Source organism: Penicillium psychrosexuale, assembly GCF_028828465.1.
Source record: "Penicillium psychrosexuale strain IBT 29551 chromosome Unknown utg000004l, whole genome shotgun sequence".
Taxonomy (NCBI): Eukaryota; Fungi; Ascomycota; class Eurotiomycetes; order Eurotiales; family Aspergillaceae; genus Penicillium; species Penicillium psychrosexuale.
Window position 1 is genome coordinate 1,449,373 of NW_026643189.1, and position 22,947 is coordinate 1,472,319.

Genomic DNA, 22,947 nt, shown 5'->3' on the forward strand with positions numbered 1-22,947 from the left:
TTTTTCTGGCTTGAAAGCTATGCGCTTGTATAATTGATTGCATTGGGATCTCCGGGTGGCGTTTCTTTTTCTTTTCCTTGCTGCATTTTTACTTATTTTTTTACTTCTATGAGTTTACTGATATGATCTGATTGGAATCTTGTTACGATAATGAATCTACATCGATGTTTATCATATTGCTATCCCGTCTGTAGACAGGTAATATGCACCTGATGGCACTTGTTAGGCTGTAAGAACTTACTTCGCTACTCCGACCCTGCGTCTGTGCTCTTAAATCAAAGCCCCTTGCTTGACTAGATAACCTTACTTCGTATGCAGGAATGGCCAGGAAAGGCCTGAGCCACCGAACTAGCCACACGGTGAAAGGCTGAGGTCGTATCCCCATGCATGCATTAGACTAAATGGCCAAGAAAACCCTAAAATTACGAAACAACACATGGCATACGGCAGACAGAATTCATGGATTTGTGTACGCAAGATGAGACACTAATTCCATCCAATTCCAAAAGGGTATACCTAACAAGACTCCATATCCAAATGTCCCAAACTCCCGCCAAAGTAAAAAACCACATTAACTCCAAAATGAACTTTTGACGCCATGGGCAAAAGAGACAAAATCAAAAATAACATCCAAGACGGGAAACTTAATAAAATCATTACCAAAATTGTCGATAAACAGAAGATGGATAAACAGAAGATGGATAAACAGAAGATGGGGAGGTCATCATATGCACAAATCTGTCTGGCGGGCATTCGTCAACCTCCGGCGGTAGTCATTGCTCCGGCTTCGAGGCCGGCCTCGCATCGGCTCGGAAGGAGACAATTCAGCGACAAGGTCTAGGTCGTCCTGCAAGTAGCCTGGGGACGTGATGGTGGGCAGCGGAGGAGATTCAACGCTTGATTTCTTGCTCCAGATGCTTCCCAGTTGGCTGTTGGACCGAGAGAGTTGTGTAGCGTACTCTTCATTAATTTGATATTCAGAGGCCGACCTGCGAAGTCGCTCCTTCGTTTCAGTAGTGTGCTGTTGGTGACTGGGTGGTGATTCTCCGGTTATGGTAGACCCCGTACTAGACGCAAGATCAAACGATTCCATAGACAATCGATCTCCATAGAAAGGCCCGTTGGTGAAGCCTTGACACTGTGGAACATAAACCAGGGAGGTGGATTTGACTTCGAGGAACGAGTCGCGCGAAGAATATTCCGTGTATCGGGGCGCACACAACGTTGACCGACGCGATCGCGACGGAGCGAGGTGAGTCGGGTCGCTTGAATCGTACCAGCGAGGAGTGGCTGGATACAGCGTTGAGTAGTTCTCCGACTTTGTCACCAAGGTCAGGGAAGGCTGCAATTTGTCGCCCGATCGATTCGGCTTCAGGATACTGACGTTCTTTGAGCTGTCTGCACCACATGAGCTAGATGTTTGTGAGTCAGCGGAACTGTGAGTTCGGCTCCGCTGTACGGAGTGGACCGAAGTGGCAGAGCTGTAGCCACTGTCGGACTTGTTGAGGGATTGAGAAGTGCTCCGGGAAAGACCAGCGTCCAGAGCACCCTTTTCCAAGTGAATTCTTGTATCGTCGAAGAGGAGAATTCCTTCATCTTCGGAATCCCCAGGAAACAGTGATTTTGTCCGAGGGTGGACTGTGATAGTAGGAGACTTTTCGAAAGAGAATGGACTGCCTGGAACATCGTCCACTTTCTTCAAGTCGGGCAGGGACGTAATCTCCAGCGTGGACCCCCTGTTTGGCCCTATGACCTCTATGTTCTCAAGCCCAAGACCAGAGCCTGGAGCGCCGGGCCCATCCAAAGGAATTCGGTCGCTCGGACATGGGGAGGCCGAACCATTTACAACTCGCAAAGACCCCAACTTAAGTGCCCCGAGCTGAGTATATCGGGCATCCATCGGACTCGTCGGACGCGCCGGATATGGCAAACGCAGCGATCGCTGGGTCGAAGGCAATGGCCATTGCAAAACGGTTACCTCAGTCGGATCCTCGATCGGACATTCAGGCTCTCCAATGGGCGAAGGGACGCGTCGAATTGCGCCTGTTGTTCGTCTCGTGGCAACCCCGGGTCGTGTTAGGAGCGATCGTCGACGCGTTAATGAGAATCGTTGGTTGCCAACCAAGAAGTGGGTGTTGGAGGATGTCGCATCCCCGATGTGGTTTTCATAAACAGCGCTGTTGTGTCTCCGTAAGGGAATTCGAGTCGAACTGGCCCGTCTTGGTGGCTGCTCAGAAAGAGGCGAGCGTTGGGAAGATGCTTCCCAGGCTTCCGATTGGTAGGATGTTCTTCTCGAAGAGCTCGCGCTCAACAGGGTCGGACGGGTCGGATGACGCTGCGTTGGACTCTGCTCATATATAAACGTTCGATCCTCAATCGGGGTCTCTTCGGACGACTCTGTTTCAAAAAGGGTAGGTGGGATCTCGGCTTTCTTGGGATAGCTACCCCTTTTCTCCATAGGGGCACTGGAGATAGTGTTGCCAACCCAAGGGTTTTGCCATCCTATTAGCCCTGATCTGACTGTTGGAGAGTCTGATTCGCGTTCAGAACTTTGGCCGACATAGAACTTCTTTGTCAGGGGCTTTGAAAGGCGGTTGGAGCGGTGGGTCTCGTCTTTGGCTTTGCTCGAATGAATGTTGCCCATGACTTCAGAAGCAGATGCAATTCAGATATGCTCTGGCCAGATTCAACTGGGCATGCAGCAGGGGCGAGAATGATATACAATTAGAATAAGGGCTTGGTGACAGTATGATCACTGTTCCCCGCACGACGATAGGGTGACCTAGCCAGATGGAATTTCCAAGCTTGTCCCGATAGAGCTTTTCAGATTAGATCGCACCCCGGACTACCGACGCCAAGCAACGCCGTGATTGATCACAGGAGACGTAATCCGAGCTCCAAGCTCGTGCAACGGCTGGGTTGGGAATTGAGCGTACGATTGGCGGCTCAGGGTTCCCCAACAATCCCGGAGATAATGGGGAGGACCGCGTTTCGAATTGATTGCGATGCAGAAAATGGTTGGACTGGAGAGATGGACGGCTGATGACGGAGAGAATTGAGGTAACGTCGAAAGCAGATAGCCCTTGGAAACCGGAAAGTCCCCTTCTTATCCAAAGCAGGATTTGAGGCGTTCACAATCTCAGCTGCCGGGGAGGTCAGACCAGGTGCCCAGGCGTAGATCGAAATCAGCAGATACACGATCGGATCGACATTAAGATTATAGACACAATTTGCAAAGAACAGAAATAAAAAAAATAAGAAAAAGTCACAAAAAACGAGAATAGTGGGAATAGCAGAAATTGGGCAGGATAGTGTCACTGGGGGGACCACGATACATAAGAAGGTGGGGAGAGATTCAGACAAACGAAGTGTATATGCAACTAAACGCTAGAAACAAAAGAAGACGCAAGCATTCTTTTTTTCGCCACTAAAAGACTTGTATATGCGCCTTTGCATCAGATGAAGCTGCATGCAGAGGAATGCAGAGGACAAGGAACATCTCCACGCGGGACAGGTACCTCTTCTGCCGCAACCGGGAGAGAAGGATGTACTTAGTACTTTAGCTTAGTATGTAGATGTAATACATTACAAATGTACCTAGTACCTCATTGCACACCATTGCACACGTAGTATCCCAACAACTCCATTGTTGCTTTCTTCTCTTTCTATAGCCAGTCTGCCGCAATCGTCTCTCCTTTTCCTCTCATCTTTTCCAACATCGGATGTCTTCTCCTCTATCTTTGATTTGATATACAGTAACAGTGGGATCAAGCGCTCTTACTCTTGCGAAATCCCTACCCTGGCCACACCGCATTCACAACTGAGCATCTGCATCCGGCGCTGGTACGGAGTAGCTGACAGCACTCTCCCCAGCTTCAGCCGCATGGCCGCATCTTGCTCTACGTTCCCCTTCCTGGCGCAGTCGGAGTTTGAGGTGGCATGTCAAGATCTTGCCGATCGATGCATTGCAGCCCAAAATATTGGCTGGTCCGCCATTCGACTGCTCACAAAGGTATCCCTTCTTCTGATGCATGAACCATTTAAACTTTATTTGGCCCTTGTTATATATACGAAATAAGAATGGAAGAACTGATGGGAAAATATGGTTTGGATGAAACTAGCCAGAGGGATTCGGCCTCAGAATAACAAAATGTGTCAATGTGCCCAACCCGCTAGAAGAGCCGCTAGAACCCTCAGCCCTGGAGGACCTCGAAGAATCACAGGACGAGGATCCGGTCTGCAGAATTCTAGCCCCCAAGGGACGTGTCCACTTGTCCTGACTCTTCACCGCAGGAAGCTCTCGTTCGCGCCAAACCCCATCCCAGCTTACAGATCGATTATGACATCTTGTTGTCCCCCACATATCAAGTCCCCGTCTTGTACTTCGGCCTCAGGTGGCACAACCACGGCCCACTCGGACTAGAAGAAGTCTACCAGTATGTCGTGCCGGAACGATACAGGCAAGAATTGAAGAATGTGGGTGTAATGGGTGGGATTAGCATGGGTGTAGGTGCATTCTCCGAACCTCGTGACAAGAGCTCATGTCTTCTTTTTTGGTTTGTTTTTCTTGTAGTACCATCCTGAATCTGGCGCCCCGACATTTTTCGTCCACCCATGCAACACCGCGGATGCCATGGCGAACATTGCAGACGCACAGAGCGTCACTCCCGGGTCATATCTCCTCATTTGGCTTGGCCTTGTTGGTCATTGCGTGAACCTGCACGTTCCACGCGAGCTTTTTGCTTAGCACAGTACCAGCCAATAATCTTGCATATGCTGGAAACGCTGGGGAATAAAAAAAAATCAAATGCAAATCGAAGACTTCAAGTCTCTCTTGGTCCCCAGTAGGGTCTCATTCATTAGATTACTCCTCATCGGAGGACGCGTCCATAGGCACGTCGCTGTCTTCGTCCATCGGGGCTTCTTCGTTGTCGCTTTCCTCTTCACGCGGTCGCTTCACGCCATGGCCCTCTCCATTGGTATCGGTTGTGGGTCGTGGAGGGAGTGCACCGGGAGGAGCACCGAAGATAGACTTCTGGAGGTCGGTCGTGACGGGGGCCGGCGCAGTCTCAACTGGCGCGACGTATGTGCCCCGAAGTTTGGAAATGACATTTGATGATCCCTTGCCGTACACGATTTTCTAGACATCCATTGATTGAGCGGGGGGTTGCGATGATCGAAGCGCAATGAAAACGTACCATCTGTTTGCCGAAAAAATCGAATCCTTGTAAAGCCCGGAGTGCCTGCGTACTAGCTTGGACATCCCTGAACACAATATGGGCTTGGCCTCGCATTTTGTTGGTCTTCATGCAAACAACATCGAGAACAGTGCCGTATGTGGAGAACAAGGCATAGAGTGCGGTTCGGAGATCCTGTTTCTGAATTCTTCTGTCGGGCAAATTTGTGCAGTAGAGTCTAAAAATTGTTAGCGCCAATCTGCGACAATCTCCTGTGCTTGGAAGGGCAAGCTCACGTCTGGTTAGGAGCGCCAGTAGCGACAGCCTTGCTGTCAGCGCCTCCACGGGCGGGCTGTGATTTTGAAGCCATTTCTTGGATGATTAGAAATGGTAGAGATTCTGCCGTCTGACTGAAGGAGCAAATGAGATTGCGTATGGGAAAACAAAGCTCAATCGCGTGTGGTGTCCATTACCACTCAAAACCTCGACATAAAAGTAGCTTGGGGTCATGTGATGTACCCACTTACTAAGCACCGTCATCCCCCAGCTCCCCTCCTGATCCCGCAACTACAACAATCAAGTACACAAGCACGACGGTAGAGAGATCCTCCTGTCGTTATTATCAATATGACCGCTCCTCAGGTTCACCATCTCTTCCACGCACCAATTGCAGACCACTCGTTCTCATCCGATAAGAAGACACTTGCTGTCGCTCGGGAGAACAATGTGGAACTGTATCAACAATCAGGCGACAAGTTCGCGCTGAGCGATGAGCTCAAGGGCCACGAGAAGACTGTCACCAGCGTTGATATCGCTCCCAACAGCGGCCGAATTGTCACTTGCTCACAGGGTATGTTTTGGCCAACCTCCTTTTACTATACTATATACAATACCTAACGGGTGTTCTATAGACCGCAATGCCTACGTTTGGGAGCAGACCCCCACTGGATGGAAGCCTACTCTGGTCCTTCTCCGAATCAACCGTGCCGCAACCTTTGTGCGCTGGTCTCCATCGGAGCAGAAGTTCGCCGTCGGCTCCGGCGCTCGAGTGATTGCAGTCTGCTACTTTGAGGAGGAGAACGACTGGTGGATCTCGAAGCACATCAAGAAGCCTATTCGCAGCACGATCACAACCCTGGCATGGCACCCGAACTCCGTCCTACTGGCAGCCGGATCGACCGATTCTCACGCCCGAGTCTTCTCGAGCTTCATCAAGGGCATTGATACCCGCCCAGAGCCCAGTGCGTGGGGAGAGCGTCTTCCTTTCAACACCATCTGTGGCGAATACCTGAACGATACTGCTGGTTGGATTCAGGGTGTTGCCTTCTCTCCTAGTGGTAATGCGCTGGCCTTCACTGGACACGATAGCAGTGTGACTATCGTGTACCCGAGCGCTCCAGAGCAGCCCCCGCGGGCGATGTTGAACATCGCTACCCGTTTGCTGCCACTTAACAGTCTTATTTGGAATGGCGAGACTGAGATCATTGCAGCTGGACATGTAAGTCATTCCTTTTCAGTAATACGACTTGCGCTAACCGTATCTAGGACTGTGAGCCCTTCCGTTTCCACGGCGACGAGAATGGATGGCAACTTGCTGGCTCTCTGGAGAATAAGGCTAGAGAATCCGGAGGTGCCCGCGAGGAGTCTGCTTTGAACATGTTCCGGCAGATGGATCTCAAGGGCCAGGCCCAGGCGGACACCAAGCTCAAGTCCACACACCAGAACACTGTGCACACCATCCGGGTCCACGAAGAAGCCGGCGGGGTTGTGAGCACCTTCAGCAGTAAGATCACCGTCCTGAAAACTTGAGATGTACGAGACTAACATATTATTATAGCGAGCGGTGTCGACGGCCGTGTTGTCATTTGGACCGCCTGATTTGAACTACGTCTGAATGCTGACCTCAGTCCATGGTTAGCATGATTATATAGTATTGGATAGAATTTCTCGAGTACATTCCACTCCCTCGTGACATTCACGTAGTTGTAGACCTATGTCTGTAGACTGTATGTTGTGCTCCCCGGTCGTACCTTCCAAGATTGATCGACATAAACCGACCAATGAGGAAATCGATGACATAATAGAGTTACCCCGGATTCTGGTCACCTCTCCACATCACGCGGTCATGCTCTCTTCCTTTAAAGATGGATTTATACCCTCCCTCCTACCAAATTCAGTATGTTAAGCCATGGCTAGCATTTTATTCCTTCCTTTGCTACTATATATCTGTTACCTGAGCTTCGCCTCAGCCCAAAACAAGACGAACCATGTCTCAAACGACCTATTCAACTCCCTGGAGGAGTTATCCCGGCTAGTGGATATTTCATACTGCGTTGGAACAACGGGAGTACAGCAGCCATTCCAGTGCCTCAGCCGCTGCGACGAGTTCCCTGATCTAGAACTAGTAACCGTGAGTCATATCCCTAGTCAACTCTAAAAGACACACCCACTAACCTAATCCAACGATCCAGTAGACCTGGAACACCGGCCTCCTCCTCTCCGATTCATGCGGCTACATGGCCCTTTCCCACACCCCCTCCGCCAAACAAATAATCCTCGCCTTCCGCGGCACCTACTCAATAACAAACACCATAATCGACCTATCCGCCTACCCCCAAGCTTACGTCCCCTACCCTGACCCCGAAGAAAATACCACTACCACCATCCCAATTCCCACAGGACAGCACTGCGAAAACTGCACCGTCCACGCCGGCTTCATGCTCTCATGGCTCCAGACCCGAACAACAATCCTCCCCCAGCTCTCCCTCCTACACAAAAAACACCCAGACTACGCCGTAACGCTCGTCGGCCATTCCCTCGGCGGCGCTGTCGCAGCGCTAGCAGGCCTCGAGATGCGTCTGAAGGGCTGGGATGCAACGGTGACGACGTTCGGGGAGCCGATGGTCGGGAACGAGGCGTTCGCGGCATTCCTAGACGAGCAATTCGGACTCGGGGATGGGATAGCGATACCCCCGCTTGAAGGGGGGATGCGCTTTCGGCGTGTGACGCATGTAGGGGATCCGGTTCCTATGCTGCCGCTTGCGGAGTGGGGATATCGGCCTCATGCTGGGGAGGTTTTTATTACGAGGGAGGAGCTGCCGCCGCGTCGGGAGGATGTGGTTCATTGTGTTGGTCGGGAGGATCCTGGATGTATTGCCGGTGAGGGGAATGAGGGGGTTTTGGTTAAGTTGTATCGGGATTTGAATGTTCCTGTTGGGTTGGTTGGTTCTAGTAGCGAGGGGTGTCGGTCGAGGGGTGGTGGTATGTCTGAGGAGCAAGCAGTCTTGGAACGTAAATGTTCAGATCTTCCTGGTCGTGAGGATAGATTATCGCCTCTCCGATGGGATTGGTCTCTTATACCTGCGAGGTATCGGATTTGGGAGCTGTTTTATGCTCATCGGGATTATTTTTGGCGCATTGGTCTTTGCATCCCGGGAGGAGATCCAACTGGATAAAGTATATCTACTTCTGTTGGATGCTGGCGTTGATTGCTTGTTTTACTATTGATATACCCCGGATACCCCATACTGTACATTATCAGGTACTTTGCTTTACGAGAAACTCTTTTCTTTCCTTGATAGATATCATCTGTTTCTAAGATTATTAATTCAGAGAATTGCAAGTCGAGTCAAGAATCCAGTCAGAACAGACAGCGGTATAATTATCTCAATATCAACAGGGCATGAACACAAAACAAGGGCGCATAACTCAATGCTAGGACAGAGAAGAAAAAGCGGCAGATATACAAACACGCCAAGAAGAACAAATGAAAACCATCAAACAAAAGAATAAACAAGAATGCTGTGCAAGAAAAACAAACAATCCCTCAATACATATATAAGACTCAACCCTCAAACCTCATCACCGCCCATGATCCAAAGACGGTACAATAACCGGCCCAAATTTAACCACATTCCCAAGCGCCCCTTCACCCTGAACCATAAAGTCCGCCGCCAGACTCAATTTACCAACCGCGGCAGGCGGGGCATGGCCATATGAAGGATTAACCGCCTCAGGGTCATAAGCGACAATAGCGACGTAGTTCCGACGCGCCATGAGCTTGCGGTACTCACGGGGCTGGCCGTTGACGTCCGTCTGGAAGATCTCCATCATGTCTTCCTTGGTGTCGCTCACCTGGCCGGAGGATCTGTGGCCGTTGGCGGGGATGTAGAGGGGCTTGCTGTGGCTGTGCAGGAGCTTGATGATGTAAGACGGCGGCGGGGTGTTGACAACGGGGGAGGCGATGAGTTGGTACATTGTCTTGTGATCGGAGGGGTTTGAGGGGTCGTGGACGAGACCTGCGCCGCAGACGTTGACGGCGCCGGAGAGGAAGGTCATGCGGATTGATTTTTGGTGCGCGATTCCTTGAAGTGTGCGGATGAGATATGTGCGTTCGAGATCCTGGGTTGGGTTAGTATGGTATGGCTTGGATGGGGTGGGAGTTTGGGGAGGGGGGACGAACCTTCGACTCGTGTGTCCATTGGTCGCGTAGCTCGTCCATCGAGTTGAATTCGCCAAATGGACTCAATATACCACCCATCAGTCCGGATTTACCTACGGCTCGCTTTACCGAGTCAAAGCCTGAGCCGACGAATTCCTTGGCGCCGACCACTCCGGCTACCGAGCTGGTTACCTTGCCTAGTACGTTGTACGCGCCGGTCACGGCTCGCTTTCCTGTTGCGACGGTCTGGACGATGTGTTCTGCTGTCTCTAGGCGGGGGTAGATGAGGGGCACGGCGATCATCCAGATACAGTGTTGCACGCTGGGTGGTAGCATTGCAACTTTCGGGAAGAGACCCTGGTACGTGGGACCGGCCATGACTTGGTGCGGGTTTCGTTCTGATCGGCAATCTGGTCCGACGACGACGACGCCGGGACCGAGGTATTTAACAAAGTGCCAGCCTGTCCCGGTTATAGTGAAGAGGTCCATGTCGTTGCTGACGTTACGGAGGATGTCGAGAGTTGTGTGATGCTGGAAGAGGAGGTACATCTCGATACCGATGCGGCCGATGTTCTTGAACATGTTCGAGAACTGCATGTGTTCGGGATACGAGCCGAATCCATCGAAGCTGTGGGTATGTCAGTGCTGCTCGTGGACTGTTATTGTATGGGGACTCACATGTCATGATCATCGATCTGGCAGACATAAGGAATCTGCGCAAATGACTCCCTTATGTGGGGTTGATCGAAGTGGCTGGTGTAGTAATGGAAGTACGCGTAAGAAACATCCTGCTCGTTAGCCGCTGTCCAAGGCGCGTTCTTTCTAGCCTCTTTCCCGCTGATAGTCAACCACTGCTTGAGAGACGGAATCTCTTTCCACATGCGATCCGCATAGATCTGACCACCTAGACATAACTGGGCGTGGAAGCCTCCGATCTCATTGTGCTTTTGCATGATATCCCTCCACATGTAACCGACGCCACCCAGACGAGCCCGCTCACCAGCATTAACATTAAGCGAGAAGTCATTTCCAGAGGTAGCAATGAACCGCCAGTTGGTTTCGTATCGACCAGCGACAAGAAACTCGTAGCGAGTGCAACCAAGGTGTGAGGTGATGGCGTATGTCCATTTAGCAGGACCCGCATCGTCCATCTGCAAGTCAATCTCATACTTGTAGAATGTCCAGCGTTGATGGGCAGCAATGTTGATTGCCTTCAACTGTCTCGGATTTGGAGACAGGTCTAGACTCTGATGCATGTGGATTGTGGGTGGCTGCGCGGCATCTGTCACAAGCAGGATAGATCCCAACCAGACTCCACGTTCGAGATCCATGTTGGTGTAACGCAGATAAGGACCGAAGTAGACACCGTTGGTTGGAGCGTTTTTGTAAAGATCCATGCCACTACTCGGAGGAGGCCCAGAGAATCCAGACATTATGGGAGACTGCAGGCTTTCGAAGCCAGGGGTCAGAGGCACACCCGGCGATGCTAGAGGCTTCCCGAAAGCTGACAGACCCGGAGAAACTAGTGGGTGGGCGGTATACACACTTCCCACTGGGGACAAGGGCGTATCGTTGAGATTAAGCGGCGTAGGTCCCTTTGGGAACTCCCACTGAGTTGACTGTGTGGGCAAGTGGATATAGTAATACTGCCCCGAGCTGGGATCCATGTGGGCAATCCACCCTTCCGGAAGAGGTGGTGGAGATGCTGGACCTGCGCCAGAGGGCCCTGGAGAAGTCACCTGGACTGTCTGATGATGGAAACCGGACAAGTCATTAGCAACAGACGCCTGAGGGGATTGTTCCTGTCCTGTTTGCTGTTGCTGTCTCTGGTCATTCGCAAAAGCGGGATGGTCCTGCGGCGACACTGCCGGTGCAGGGGAAGAAGCTTTTGTAGCAGGGTTGGACTGGTTTACTAAGGCCGGGTGCATCATTGCGGCCCCAGCTCCAGCTGCTGCTGCTGTTGCTGCCGCCGCCGCAGCACTGCTTCGCTTTTCAGCGGGATACCTGTTCGAGGCAGAAGGACCGGATACACTTGAGTAGGCGGGGGGAGGAGAGGAGCTGAGGCGCATCCGGTCCATGTCTTGTTCCAGGGCGTTCGGGGGAACTCTTCCCGGCTGCTCTTGCTGCTGTTGCTGTAGCCCAGATGCAGGGTGTATTTGGGATGGTGATCCGCCGTATGACCCCGGTATCTGAGGCGGTGGGCTGCTATATTGTCCCGGATGAGCCTGTGGTTGTGGGGTACTATATTGACCCGGATGAACCTGGGGTTGCGGGCTACCGTACTGGCCAGGATGCGCCTGAGGTGGCGGACTGCCATACGACCCCGGCATCTGAGGCGGCGGACTACTATATTGACCCGGATGGCTAGCAGACGGCTGATGACCATCATTGACGACCTCATCACCCTGATAAACCGTAGGCGGCCCATGAGGGTTCGAACCCGGCTGCTCAGTCGGAGTCCACGGGCGCTGCTGCTGCTGCTGTGGGACAATCGGCTGCTGTCCCGAGTACTGCTCTGCTCGTCTCTGTGCAGCGACGCTATGCGACTGGATACCCTGCAGGGTCCCGGTGCCCGCGATTCCAGCCGCCGCATAACGGGCTTCGATATCCGAGGTTGGCTGCTGACCGGGTCCGACGATAGGAGTCTCCGGCGGCGGGGGCGAGCCACGCTGGGCGCGGGTTGTCGATGTGGAACTGATGCGATTGAGCGGGCCTTGTGCGGCCTGGAGACTGGACGGGGGACGGGCTACAGACGTGGAGCTTTGGCGCTGAGGGGGCGGGTAGTATTGTTGACGGTAATCATACTGGCTTGTGTTTGCTGGTGGCTCTGGTGGGCCGGGTGGTTGTTGACTGGCTGAGGGTCGGGGGTACGGTCTCGCGGCTAGGGCTTCGCGGTCTGGCGCATCGTAGCTGGGAGATTCGGGCAGCGGCTTTGGGGCTGCGCCTCTTCTTTCGGCGAGTGTTGCGACTCGGGGTTCGCGACCGTCCCGCGGTCGCAGCGATGTTGGGTATTCGTTTGGACTCACGGAGCCGGAGCCGGAGCCAGAACCAGCTGGCGGAGACCCGTATCTGGTGTTGTCGTGATAGCGCTCGTTTGAACTGGAGGGGCGCATCTGCGGACGTTGACGCTCGTCCGGGTAGGGTAGCGGGGCGTTTGGTGGGGGACTGGAGCCCGTGGCCGATGCTGGGGACGATGAGTCCCGTTTGTTGATACGTAGAGGGCCGACGGTGGGTGACTCTTGCCTGGCTGGGCGGTCGAGAAAAAGCTCCTCGGGATGGAGGGCACGGCTGCTGCCACTCATGGTGCCGTAAATTGCGGCTGGGCTTGAAGCTGTAGAAGACAGAATTCAGCCACCGCAGGATGCGAGGTACTCCCAATTACGGAGATAAGCGCGAAGATCGTTGGGAACGGGTGGTAGATGCGGGGTGGGAAAACTATTTCATCTATTCATAGGAATTGTCCGAGAGTAAGAAGAGAACAGAAAAAGAAAAGGAGAGGATCAGGGAGATTATCTGTAGCCGCCAAGTTGGCGAGACGCCGACCCCGCAGGTGATGAGAATTATCACAAGTTGCTGCCTTGTGGCCTGCTACAAGGATGTAGTATGCATAGATCGATGCAGAGATCTATATACATCAGTTCCCATATATTCTAATCTATGGCTCGGCCCGAGCAGTTCCATGGAAGAACGGAATATCAGATTCCACATGTTCGTTTATATACATACAGTCCATATCCATCATCAATCATGCTAACATACAACCCTGATAGTTCCCCCCAAAAAGCAAATATGCCCTAGTAAGCGCCAATGCTCCGAAAAAAGCAAAAAAAACAAAATAAAACTCCACTATCCAATCAAAACCCGAAATTAACCATCTGAAGTCCTTCCTGAGCCATCAGGTCAGACCAATCCACATCCAATGTATGACCCACATGCATGAGTCGCTCCAACTGCCGCTCATAGACAATCTGGAGGATTGCACGAGTCGTTGCTGCATTGCGGCCCATGCCGTCTTCCTCGTCTTCCATGCTAGTCATCAATTCCATCGCCATCATCTTCAATCCACTAGCCGATGCCGTAGCACCTGCTAGGAACAAGGGGAAGACTAGGAAGTGTCGATCAGCACGCCGAGTGTGAGTAGTCCGTTCGGCCATGCGCAGGATCTCTGTTACGTGGTGGTCGATTTCTGCGTCTGCGGAGAACTCGGACTCGACACGTTGTCCGGGCCACATGCTGCTGTATGAGAAGAGTTGACAAACGTGGTACAATGTAGCAGACTAGAGGGAGTTAGTTTTTTCTTCCTTTGAATAAACGGAAAAAGTAGAAAGAACTGACCTGCTGGATGATTTCCCGAGATCGCCGCGGGAGATTATCCTGGTGTTGGTGTAGGAAGGCAACATCGGGGGATTCCCACAGTCTCCCGAAAGCCTGGCGCAGATCTCTTAATTCCTGTGACCTCTTATCGAACTCCGCAAAGGGCAGGTTCTGTTTATCGTGACGAAGCCGAGCAGCCAAGAACCCAAGCTGAGCGGCTAGCCGGAATGTGTCGTGGTACAGACGCATGATAACCGGTAAGCTCTCATGCTCGTCGGAGTAGATCACACTGTAGCCCTCTGGGGCAGAAGGGTAGAGAAGACATTCAGACCCAGGGAGCATCTGGTGGTCGATGACGGCTCGTACAAACTCTCCCGTCCCTGCTCCGCTGAACAGGGCGTACAAGTCAATGTGGCACACCCACCAGAGGATAAATGGGTGGGGCTCCTGGCCATACTTAGCCCGTCGAAGGAAGGCGATGTGAAGGAGACGAGAGATATGGTGAGACCAGAGATTCGAGCCGTGTGGCTCGGCGGCTGCGATCTGGGGATTGTAAGTATGTAGACCGAGAAATTGCAATTGGTACCGCTTACCTCGTAGATCAGGAGCAGGAAGTGCGTAAGGAACAGTCCGTCGGAAACCAGGTCATCGTTGTTCCGTATACTGACCTGGAGCGAGGGGAAAGCTTGCTGATAATATTGTAGCGCATCGACATTGTGACCTGTGCCGCTGTGCGAGAGACTAAGGGCTGATACAGCCATCATAGCGTGGGAAAGCTGTTATCCATGTTAGCAGCCATTGTTGAAAATAAGAATGCAATACCCACAGGAGGGAAACGAGTGGCTTCCTGTTCTAGGAAGTCCATGCTGAGAGTCATAAAGTGACTATCAGATCCGCAAGAATCATCAAGCCTATGGTCGTGAGGGAACAGCTGCCGCCATACGACATGACGGAAATGAGAAAAGATAGTAGAATCCTGACTTTGCTGGTCCAGTCGCAGGTCCAAGAAAGTCATCTCCTCCACCTTCACATCCGGCGAAGGAAGAGAAGTGAAATTCGGAGAGAGCGACAGATTGCAGAAAGGATCCGAGATCTCCGAGGTTGGAGAGATCTTCAAGGTCTTCCCGTTAAACGGCGAGCGGCGAGTGCCATCTTCAAAAGTCTTTAAAATCACCACATTGGGATCTTCGTCTCTCACGTCGCCCTTGGCCGTGCTTGTGGGGCTACTAGCCGCAGAGCTCCTACACTCGCTGGTGGGATTTGATCTAGCTCGCTCAATTGTATCGTCTGCATACTCTGGCAGCGCGGAAAAACTGTCTGGTGTCATCACGACATGGTACGTGCCGGGACTAAACGCCTCTGCTTTCTTTTCCCGCTCTTCGTCGGAAGTGAGCAGGTAAAAGGGGGGAAGTGAATCCCTGGAAGAGAAATAATCGGTTCTCTCATCATTGGAACACGGCGAAGTGACTACTCTAGTTAGTATCAACTAAAAAAAAACCTCCAAAAAAAAGGTACTTACGATCCCAAACGACATGGCCGTCAGTCTTGACATCGGCCATGCGGCCCATGATACGAGGGGTATCATCGCGGAAAGCCAGGCGCGGGCGATAATCGCAAGTATGGCCCAGCCGAGTACATTGCTGTGAAGAGCATGAGTAAATGTGGATTTTAGCCAAGCGTGAAAGAATGCATACATTACATTGCGGGTGTCCTTCATCACATTTGACTGAAGAATGTGAGTCAGCAACGAAATTGAAGACACCTGGGCAAGTTGTCCAAGTCACTTACCCTTTCGACTCTGAAAAAGAAGAAAAAAAGACGAATTAGTTAACTGCTTCTTTTGTGTTGAATTAAGGAAAAAACAAAAAACAAAAAGAGACTCACTCGACATGTCCTAAAATAAATAAGCTTGGATTCCCGGTTGAGTCAAATATAGAGACGATCAAGACGATCAAGACGATCACTTACCAACAACCGGTACGAGATCGTGGAGGCAAGCGGATGCGCGGTGGAGCGATCAAGACCTTTTCGGACTTGGCAAAGGCATCGAAGAGATCTTCCTTGGGGGCAATGATGGGTAATCGCAAAGGAGGTTTCCCAGAGACTTTGCTCCGTCTGTGTTGCATGACCAGACTGGCCGTCATGAGGCTGTGCTAGGATCAGTTGTAAGTACGGGCTTGAATTGGGAGACTTAGGGGACGTACGATATATCAATTCAATTGTCAAAGATGAAAGAGAGAAAGCTAGAGAATGAGAAGAATAGGGCGAATCAAAGATAAAGAAAACAAGAGGTTATAATAAGATCGAAAGGGAAGAGAAAGGCTAGATGTATGAAAAATGCCGTTCATGGGCGCAGGTATTTGGACGGGTGGCGGGAATAAAGGGAAATCCAATGGGGAAAAATAGAGAAAAAATAGAGATAAATATATAAATAATCCTAAAATATTGTATTATGGCATTATCGCATTATTCCATTATTCTACAGGTAAATTATGTGGGAATCAGGGAAGACCAGAGAGCTAAGGGGAACAGAAAACGCAGGGGAAAACGATCGAACAAAAAGCCAAAAAACAAGGAAAAAACGCGAAAAAGAAAGGGAAAAAAAGTCAAAACCGAATGGCATGCAGATGCCAACCATGTGGACAGGCGAAAGTCGAACGTTGCTATTAATATTAGATTACCCAAAGCTACTAAGGGGAACTAGGGGAACTAGAGGAACTAGAGGAACTAGGGGCTGGCTGAAGCCACGTCGAACGATAAACCTCCCTTTTTTTTTTATCGGAGCCGAAGAATGGGCTCAATTAGGTAGCTACTTACGAGCTCTGGGGGAAAAGGAAGGAAAACAACGAGCAAGTCTCGATCGGCCGCGACCCCCGGTCTGGATCGCATTGAGGGAGCGTGGGAAATCGAAGAGATCACACTTTGGCCCATTCTCGGACCAGTTGGGCCTCTTTGGGACAAGTTGCGATGACTTTTAGACATTTTGGGACTCTCCGCATTCTAAACGGACTTGGCCGGGAATTAAGCGAGTGGCGCAGACTTGAGACCACTCGCGACAATCCAACTTACCCAGATGCTGCACCTAGGCGGACTTCTATTGGTGCGATTCCTATGTTGGCCCTCGTATCGAATCCTTGTACGAAAAATAAGAAATAAGCATCTTTCATGATCGACTTGTAAATAACCTTGGAAGACAATGAAAAAACCACGTGGGAATCTTAATTCGGGAACGCCAGGACCTCGTCCAGGAGCCGTTGCACTGGTCCGGATCGCTCGCTGGCTCTCCACTGACGGACACAAACGAGAAGCGTGTCAGGCACACCCGCTTGGGCATGCGGACTCAGTTTCCGGTACGCCAGAATCGCCTCTGCACGACCCTTACGGATGGCCTCGACAGACCCGTCTACTTCCCCCGTGAGAATCTTGTCCGCGAGAGCAGTCAAGGGTGCCGCCATCTGGTTACCGGATGCCTCCGGTGAGACGATCCACAGATCCACTTGCGCAAAGAACGCCCGGAGCTCATCGTAGACCGTGCTGACGACCTGTCGTCCACCCTGTTGGACCACTTGGGCCAGTGGACCAGTCATCTGTTCCACGTACTTTCCCAGCGCTGTGGTTAGTGTTAGCAAGGTATGACGCTAGGGGTTCCCACAATTCGGGGGGGGGGGAATTTAGGGGCTTTAGGGGCTTTAGGGGACCGACCTTCACCCGAACCGGCGGTGGGGTTGAAACATTGCAGGAGACATTGTACACATGCCGCAAGGGTGTCGTCCTGGGTCGAGCCGCGCCCATTCCGCGAGTCTATCTCCATCTGGTCTTGATCTTGCTCTTGCATCTCTTCCACCACCCCCGGAATAATCTTTAGTGCGTCCGGCATGAAGTTGAGGTCCTTGCGGGCCTGTGCGATCTCGCCCATTGCCCGCAGTCCATGCGGTCGGTACAGGACGTTAGCTCGCTTCGCTTCGCGAACCGTAATAGTCTGACATGCGTTAGCCTCGATTTTGCATCTCGTAAATTATAATCATGGGGGAAAAGTGGCGATATATCAGCCCATACCTTCATCAGGTGACTTAGCTCCCCATTGGCTTGCCACAACTTCTGAGCTTGCCCACTAAATTTCACTAGTGCCTTGAGCACCACTTCTTTACCTTCCCACGTCTTCCCCGCCAGAGCCCGCTCCAATACGGGCCAAACCAATTGAGCCGTCGGGAGGTCAATCTCCACATCAAGCGATAAAACCGCTTGCGCAATCGCCCGGGCGGCCGTGTGCTTGATAGCCCAGCGGGGGGATTCCAAATTGTCCGAAACGAGACCCACAATCTCGCGAATGTAAAGCGACACGGCACGCGATCCACCAACGTTATCTTGCCATGTCTTCTCAAACTGCTCTTTCACATGTTCATCGCCATCGTGCTTACAGATGAAGACGAACGGCAAGGCGCTCGCCGCAAATGCCATGAACCGATCGTTGGACAGTTTGGACGCCGAGTACAGGATCTCGCCGGAGATCACTCGTGGCGTGGCATCCTCGGCTGTTAGATAGAGGTTCTTGGCATAGTCAAACGTCTTGAGAACCCGATCGTCCGAAGCGAGTCGCAGCAGATAGCCCATGGATGAGCAGTAGGAGGCGCTGACGGTGTCGTTTCGGTCCACCACGTACTTGGTGAGGATAAGGATGAATCGATCTGCGTACGGGCGGAAGAGCAAGGTTTTCATGCTAAGCAGCACTAGAACGCGGCTGCAGCCTACCTTCGTTGGCAGGCCCACGGCCGACCGAAGCACATCTTCGAGTCTCTGTGACAGTTCGTCAAGATTGCTTTCATCCACGTTGTCAATCAGATACCGCTCAATCACCTCCATCATCGGGGATGTGCGGATGCTAGACAGGCGCATTTTGTCAATTTCTTGACCGGTCAGACCGTATTTGTCCGCATTGAGGTGGACATAGTTGACAGCCTGTGGTTCCAGAGAGCTCAGAGCACTCAGGAACTTCTCCAGCATATTGGGAACATATGGGCGTAGTAAGCTGCCGGGGCTCTTCTTAATTATTGACACGAGAGCACCAATGGCATATCCTTGCACTTCCTCCACGCTGGAATCCAGTCCCTTGTCGCTCAGAAGGAAGGGAATAGCACTTTGGAGTAAAGTACCTGCGCGCTTCTCCGTGCCGCTGGTCTCGAGTGTGCGGATAACCGAATTGGTAATGGTTTGACAGAGCTTCAGCGCAGCAGTGCGGACAGATTCCTTGATATCATCCAGCAGTTTGAAAGCCTTGCTGTAAATCTCATCAAGATACTGGGCGTACTTCTCCGGACGGCGACCTTGAATTAAGTCTGCCACGGCAGCGCAACTTGCTTGCCGAACACGCCATTCTCGACCAGCTAGAATGCTCTTGAGAAGATCCTGCATGATATCATCAAAGTGGGTATCGATGACAACAGTAGGGTCCTTGACTAGTGCTTGCCAGATAGTGTTCATAGACCTTTGCACGTTTGGGTTGGGATCGAACCGGTAACGGAAAAGCTTGGGGTAAATCTTAGGGTTCTTCGCCAGATAGCCATCGACGCTGGAATCAGAAAAGATGCTGCTGATTCCGAAGCGACCAAATGCCGCACGATTTGTCCAAATAGCATTGTTTGAAGCCAGTGACATGAATCGGTAAACCAGAGTGGGGTCACCCGCCTCAGCGGCCAGGCTCATAATATCCTTGTAGGTGTTGACAGACGACCCTTCACCGGTGGGGAGGGCCCCAGGCTCAAATAGCTGGGTGTCGGCCTCAATCTTGCCACCACCGAGATTAGGACCAGTCGAAGTGAATGACTCGACCAGGTCTTGGACCAGATCGTCTTTCAGGGATTGGTCACCGATCTCATAAACAAGGCTAAGTCCGTGTGCTCCGGTCTCCTGCACTACCTCGTCCCGGTTTCCAAGGAGGCTGCTGAACGTAGCTTGGCACTTACGCAGCCGCTCCTGCATCTCCTGCATATGACCGCAATTCTTAACTAGCGACAACAGCCAGATTGCAGATGCCTTGCGCAGAGATGGCTTGGGCGCAATGCAATCGACAATGACCTTGTCACAGATAACTGCAAATACCGAGCGTGGGACGTCTGAGCGAGGGAATTCTGCATCGACGTCGAAATCTTGGATAAGAGCCCGAGAATCCCAACCTACAGCGACATTGCTCAAGGCCTCGCCCACGGTGAATTGTACTTCGGGACTGCGGATTTCATGTAGACTGTAGAGTGAACTCAGGAACTCGCCGAACAAGGTACTATCAGGGCCAGACCGGGAAAAGGTCAGAGTCAACAACCCCAGAGAGCTGATGGGGATTTGATTCTCGGTTTTGGCGTCGCGCGATAGCTTTTCCAAGATTTTCTTCCAGCCATCTTCTGTGATAATATCAAGATGCAACACGCCCGAAAGACTTAGCTGTCCAATGGCCTCTTGTGCAGTCCTTTGGAGCAGAGTATCACGGGAAACATCTAGAATATCAAAGAGAGTCTCAGTAAACTGCTTGATTTGTGCTTCTGGGGCTCGGTTCCCTAGACCGCGGTACGCAAGTCGACTCAACAAATACGAGAGCGCCAGAATTGCACCCCGGGCTCGCATGACCTCTTGACCAACAGCAGTATTCCACGATTGGATGGTAGCAGTTAGTTGAGTAATGAAACTCTTTAGTTGCTCCTCCGAGAAGGCAGGATGTGAAACCAGAATTCCAAATGCCCGTGCAGTAATACCCTGGTTATCCTGGTTGTTGCTGCAAATAGGCTCCATCAAAGATGACGCACGCGAGATCAAGTGTTGAACAACGTCATTGGGTGCTAGCGAGCAGATTTCCACGAAACGAATACCACATTGCCGCAGGCCTTCGCGCTCGCCCGTTACAAGACCTTCGAGGGTGCCAGACAAAAATGCCAAAACGGACTCCTTTGCAGACTCTCGAATGTAGTTTCTCACGGCTGAACGGGCCTCCACGCTAGTGGAGAGAAGCACTTCCAGCTTATAGTCCCAATCTTGTTCTAGATCTGCAGCAACTCCCGAGGCTGAGAACGCTTCCCAGAGCAATGTATTTCGGAGGAATGAGATGGCAGGCATAAATGAACCTTTATAGGGGCCAGAAAGGAGTTGCGACGCGGACAAAGCCTGAACATTCAAGTGTTCCTCTTGCCCCCCTGAGCCAAGCAGGAAGCGAGTAGCCTCATCAAACTTTGGGAAGTCGAACCAGGATTCGTCTTGAACTGGAGCTGCCGATGAAGCTGACCATTTCCCATCCTTGGCAGGATTAAGGAGTCGGTACCAGTAAGGATGAAGACCTTTCTTTCCTTCTTCAACGATTTCTTGTTGCCTTTCTGGACCTCTTGCAATGGCCATCAAATCAATCCAACGGGCGACCACATCACCAAACGGCAGGAATCGGTTCGCAAAGCGCACTGCGGCATACTGAACACCTCGCACAGCACGGAAACCGGTGTCAGGTTCAATATCGCCAGGCTGCATGCTCATCAGACGAACCAAGAATGGCCGCAATTGGTCCTGGAAGGTCTTGTCGTGGCTGTCCAATGAAGAATTGAGAATACTCCCTAGTGCCTGATCGATGCTGACGAATATCTGAGAACTCGAGTCATCCGCACTCAAGGAAGCAAAGAGCCATCGGACTAGGTCGAATTCGAAGTTCTCTACAGCACCGGCTTGCAACGTAAAGTCGACCTTAGGAACCATGATACCAATACTCTCGTAGGCAAGACCTCGCAAGCTGAGGTCTGTTGTGGGTAGTTTCTGCCCGCTAGCTGCCGGACTGGGCCATCCTTGGGACTGAATGAAATCCCTCAGCCCTGCAATAATTATGGGCGCGATTTTCTTGAGATCAGACGGTGCGCCCATACGAACCACCCAAGTAGTAAACGTAAAAATCTGGGTCCTTAGTTTCGACGCTTGTAACCCCTGAGAGGATCTAGCAGAGTCTGATAGGAGCCCATCTTCAATGAGCCTCAATATTCGCTGGGGGTCTGCAGTAGCTTTGATGGACTTCCCCAGAAAGACGAGAAGCTTGACTTGGAGCGGAGGGCGCGCGGGAGGAGCACCACCAGCGCCGAAATACAAATCATACAACTCCTGCACAACATCAGGATTCTCAATATCCACAGCAAATCGCTTCAGAGTCTCATCTCCAAGATCAGCAAGGCGGGAGTTGGCATCAGCAGAAGCGATTAGTGAAGGTAGGAATCGTTGTGGATCTTCAAAGGCACCGCTTCCGATGAAGCGAAGAGCGGTGACTTTTGTCTCGGTTAAATTCAAACCACCATCGGTAGAAGGGTTCCATGTCTCGTTTGCGGGAGCACCCTTGTTAAAGAAGTTATACTCGTCTGGGGATAGACCGGGACATGTTGAAGTTTCCTTGGGGCCAGGGGTAAGAAGTAACAATTTCGCCAGCCAAAAGGACAAGAATTGGGAATCTTCATCTGATAGACCGAGTCGGGCTTTCAGGCGCTGATCTTCTTCGCTGCCCTTCGATGGCAGCTTAAGAAGTGGCAATAGACGCAAAACCAGATTAAATACGATAGCACCCTGAGTGGGTGACGTCCCGATCTTCGAGATACCCTGGAGTAAGGGCAATAGGATTTCGACTCTGGCTTCGGAGCCGAGGCGATCAATACCTTGCTGAGCATAGATGAGATCAAAATGTCTGATCAATTGAGATTTTTGTTCCTTGAACTGCTTCAACAATGCTGCCACAGGCAGCTGAATAGAGGGGGCTTTGACTCGGGTGTTGACATGCTGACAGACCGAGATGATTTTGTTGCGCACCTCCACGCTATCTGACCCAAGCTTCAGCAACAAGGGAGGCAGATATGTTCCAAGCAGTGACTGCAGCTTCTGATCTGTATCTGCCATGGCAATTCTAAATTCCACCTTGCCTATCAGACTCAACTCGCGAGCCTCAGGAGTCTGTGAGTCCGCCATGATGAAAGTGTTGTAGAAGGGTGATTCCAACAAGGCATCAAATTGACACGA

General features: G+C 51.6%; 8 protein-coding genes across 8 annotated transcripts; 3 read left to right on the top strand and 5 right to left on the bottom strand.

Annotated features, from left to right (window-relative positions):
* Positions 1 to 724: 724 nt before the first annotated feature.
* N7518_006361 (uncharacterized protein) lies at positions 725 to 2,644 on the bottom strand (the record flags this gene model as incomplete). The annotated part of the gene is made up of 1 exon (XM_057187288.1): positions 725 to 2,644. One exon carries the CDS (start codon positions 2,642 to 2,644, stop codon positions 725 to 727), a length of 1,920 nt encoding a protein of 639 aa, XP_057038991.1.
* Positions 2,645 to 3,883: 1,239 nt separating this feature from the next.
* N7518_006362 (ATG3/ATG10 family protein) lies at positions 3,884 to 4,747 on the top strand (the record flags this gene model as incomplete). Its single annotated transcript, XM_057187289.1, has 4 exons — positions 3,884 to 4,012; positions 4,122 to 4,235; positions 4,294 to 4,506; positions 4,574 to 4,747. The coding sequence occupies 4 exons, from the start codon at positions 3,884 to 3,886 to the stop codon at positions 4,745 to 4,747; spliced, it is 630 nt and encodes a 209-aa protein (XP_057038992.1).
* Positions 4,748 to 4,864: 117 nt separating this feature from the next.
* Positions 4,865 to 5,547, bottom strand: N7518_006363 (U2 snRNP complex subunit MSL1; the record flags this gene model as incomplete). The annotated part of the gene is made up of 3 exons (XM_057187290.1): positions 4,865 to 5,140; positions 5,199 to 5,415; positions 5,474 to 5,547. 3 exons carry the CDS (start codon positions 5,545 to 5,547, stop codon positions 4,865 to 4,867), a joined length of 567 nt encoding a protein of 188 aa, XP_057038993.1.
* A 257-nt stretch (positions 5,548 to 5,804) lies between these two features.
* Positions 5,805 to 7,055, top strand: N7518_006364 (WD40 repeat domain-containing protein; the record flags this gene model as incomplete). The annotated part of the gene is made up of 4 exons (XM_057187291.1): positions 5,805 to 6,027; positions 6,089 to 6,675; positions 6,723 to 6,960; positions 7,015 to 7,055. The coding sequence occupies 4 exons, from the start codon at positions 5,805 to 5,807 to the stop codon at positions 7,053 to 7,055; spliced, it is 1,089 nt and encodes a 362-aa protein (XP_057038994.1).
* Positions 7,056 to 7,365: 310 nt separating this feature from the next.
* N7518_006365 (lipase family protein) lies at positions 7,366 to 8,632 on the top strand (the record flags this gene model as incomplete). Its single annotated transcript, XM_057187292.1, has 2 exons — positions 7,366 to 7,587; positions 7,652 to 8,632. The coding sequence occupies 2 exons, from the start codon at positions 7,366 to 7,368 to the stop codon at positions 8,630 to 8,632; spliced, it is 1,203 nt and encodes a 400-aa protein (XP_057038995.1).
* Positions 8,633 to 9,038: 406 nt separating this feature from the next.
* N7518_006366 (WW domain protein) lies at positions 9,039 to 12,920 on the bottom strand (the record flags this gene model as incomplete). The annotated part of the gene is made up of 3 exons (XM_057187293.1): positions 9,039 to 9,578; positions 9,640 to 10,246; positions 10,297 to 12,920. The coding sequence occupies 3 exons, from the start codon at positions 12,918 to 12,920 to the stop codon at positions 9,039 to 9,041; spliced, it is 3,771 nt and encodes a 1,256-aa protein (XP_057038996.1).
* Positions 12,921 to 13,472: 552 nt separating this feature from the next.
* On the bottom strand, positions 13,473 to 16,076 carry N7518_006367 (Zn(II)2Cys6 transcription factor; the record flags this gene model as incomplete). Its single annotated transcript, XM_057187294.1, has 9 exons — positions 13,473 to 13,895; positions 13,954 to 14,475; positions 14,526 to 14,708; positions 14,759 to 15,399; positions 15,452 to 15,572; positions 15,627 to 15,658; positions 15,721 to 15,730; positions 15,817 to 15,826; positions 15,901 to 16,076. 9 exons carry the CDS (start codon positions 16,074 to 16,076, stop codon positions 13,473 to 13,475), a joined length of 2,118 nt encoding a protein of 705 aa, XP_057038997.1.
* A 1,074-nt stretch (positions 16,077 to 17,150) lies between these two features.
* On the bottom strand, positions 17,151 to 22,896 carry N7518_006368 (ECM29 family proteasome component; the record flags this gene model as incomplete). Its single annotated transcript, XM_057187295.1, has 3 exons — positions 17,151 to 17,542; positions 17,635 to 17,911; positions 17,989 to 22,896. The coding sequence occupies 3 exons, from the start codon at positions 22,894 to 22,896 to the stop codon at positions 17,151 to 17,153; spliced, it is 5,577 nt and encodes a 1,858-aa protein (XP_057038998.1).
* Positions 22,897 to 22,947: the final 51 nt, after the last annotated feature.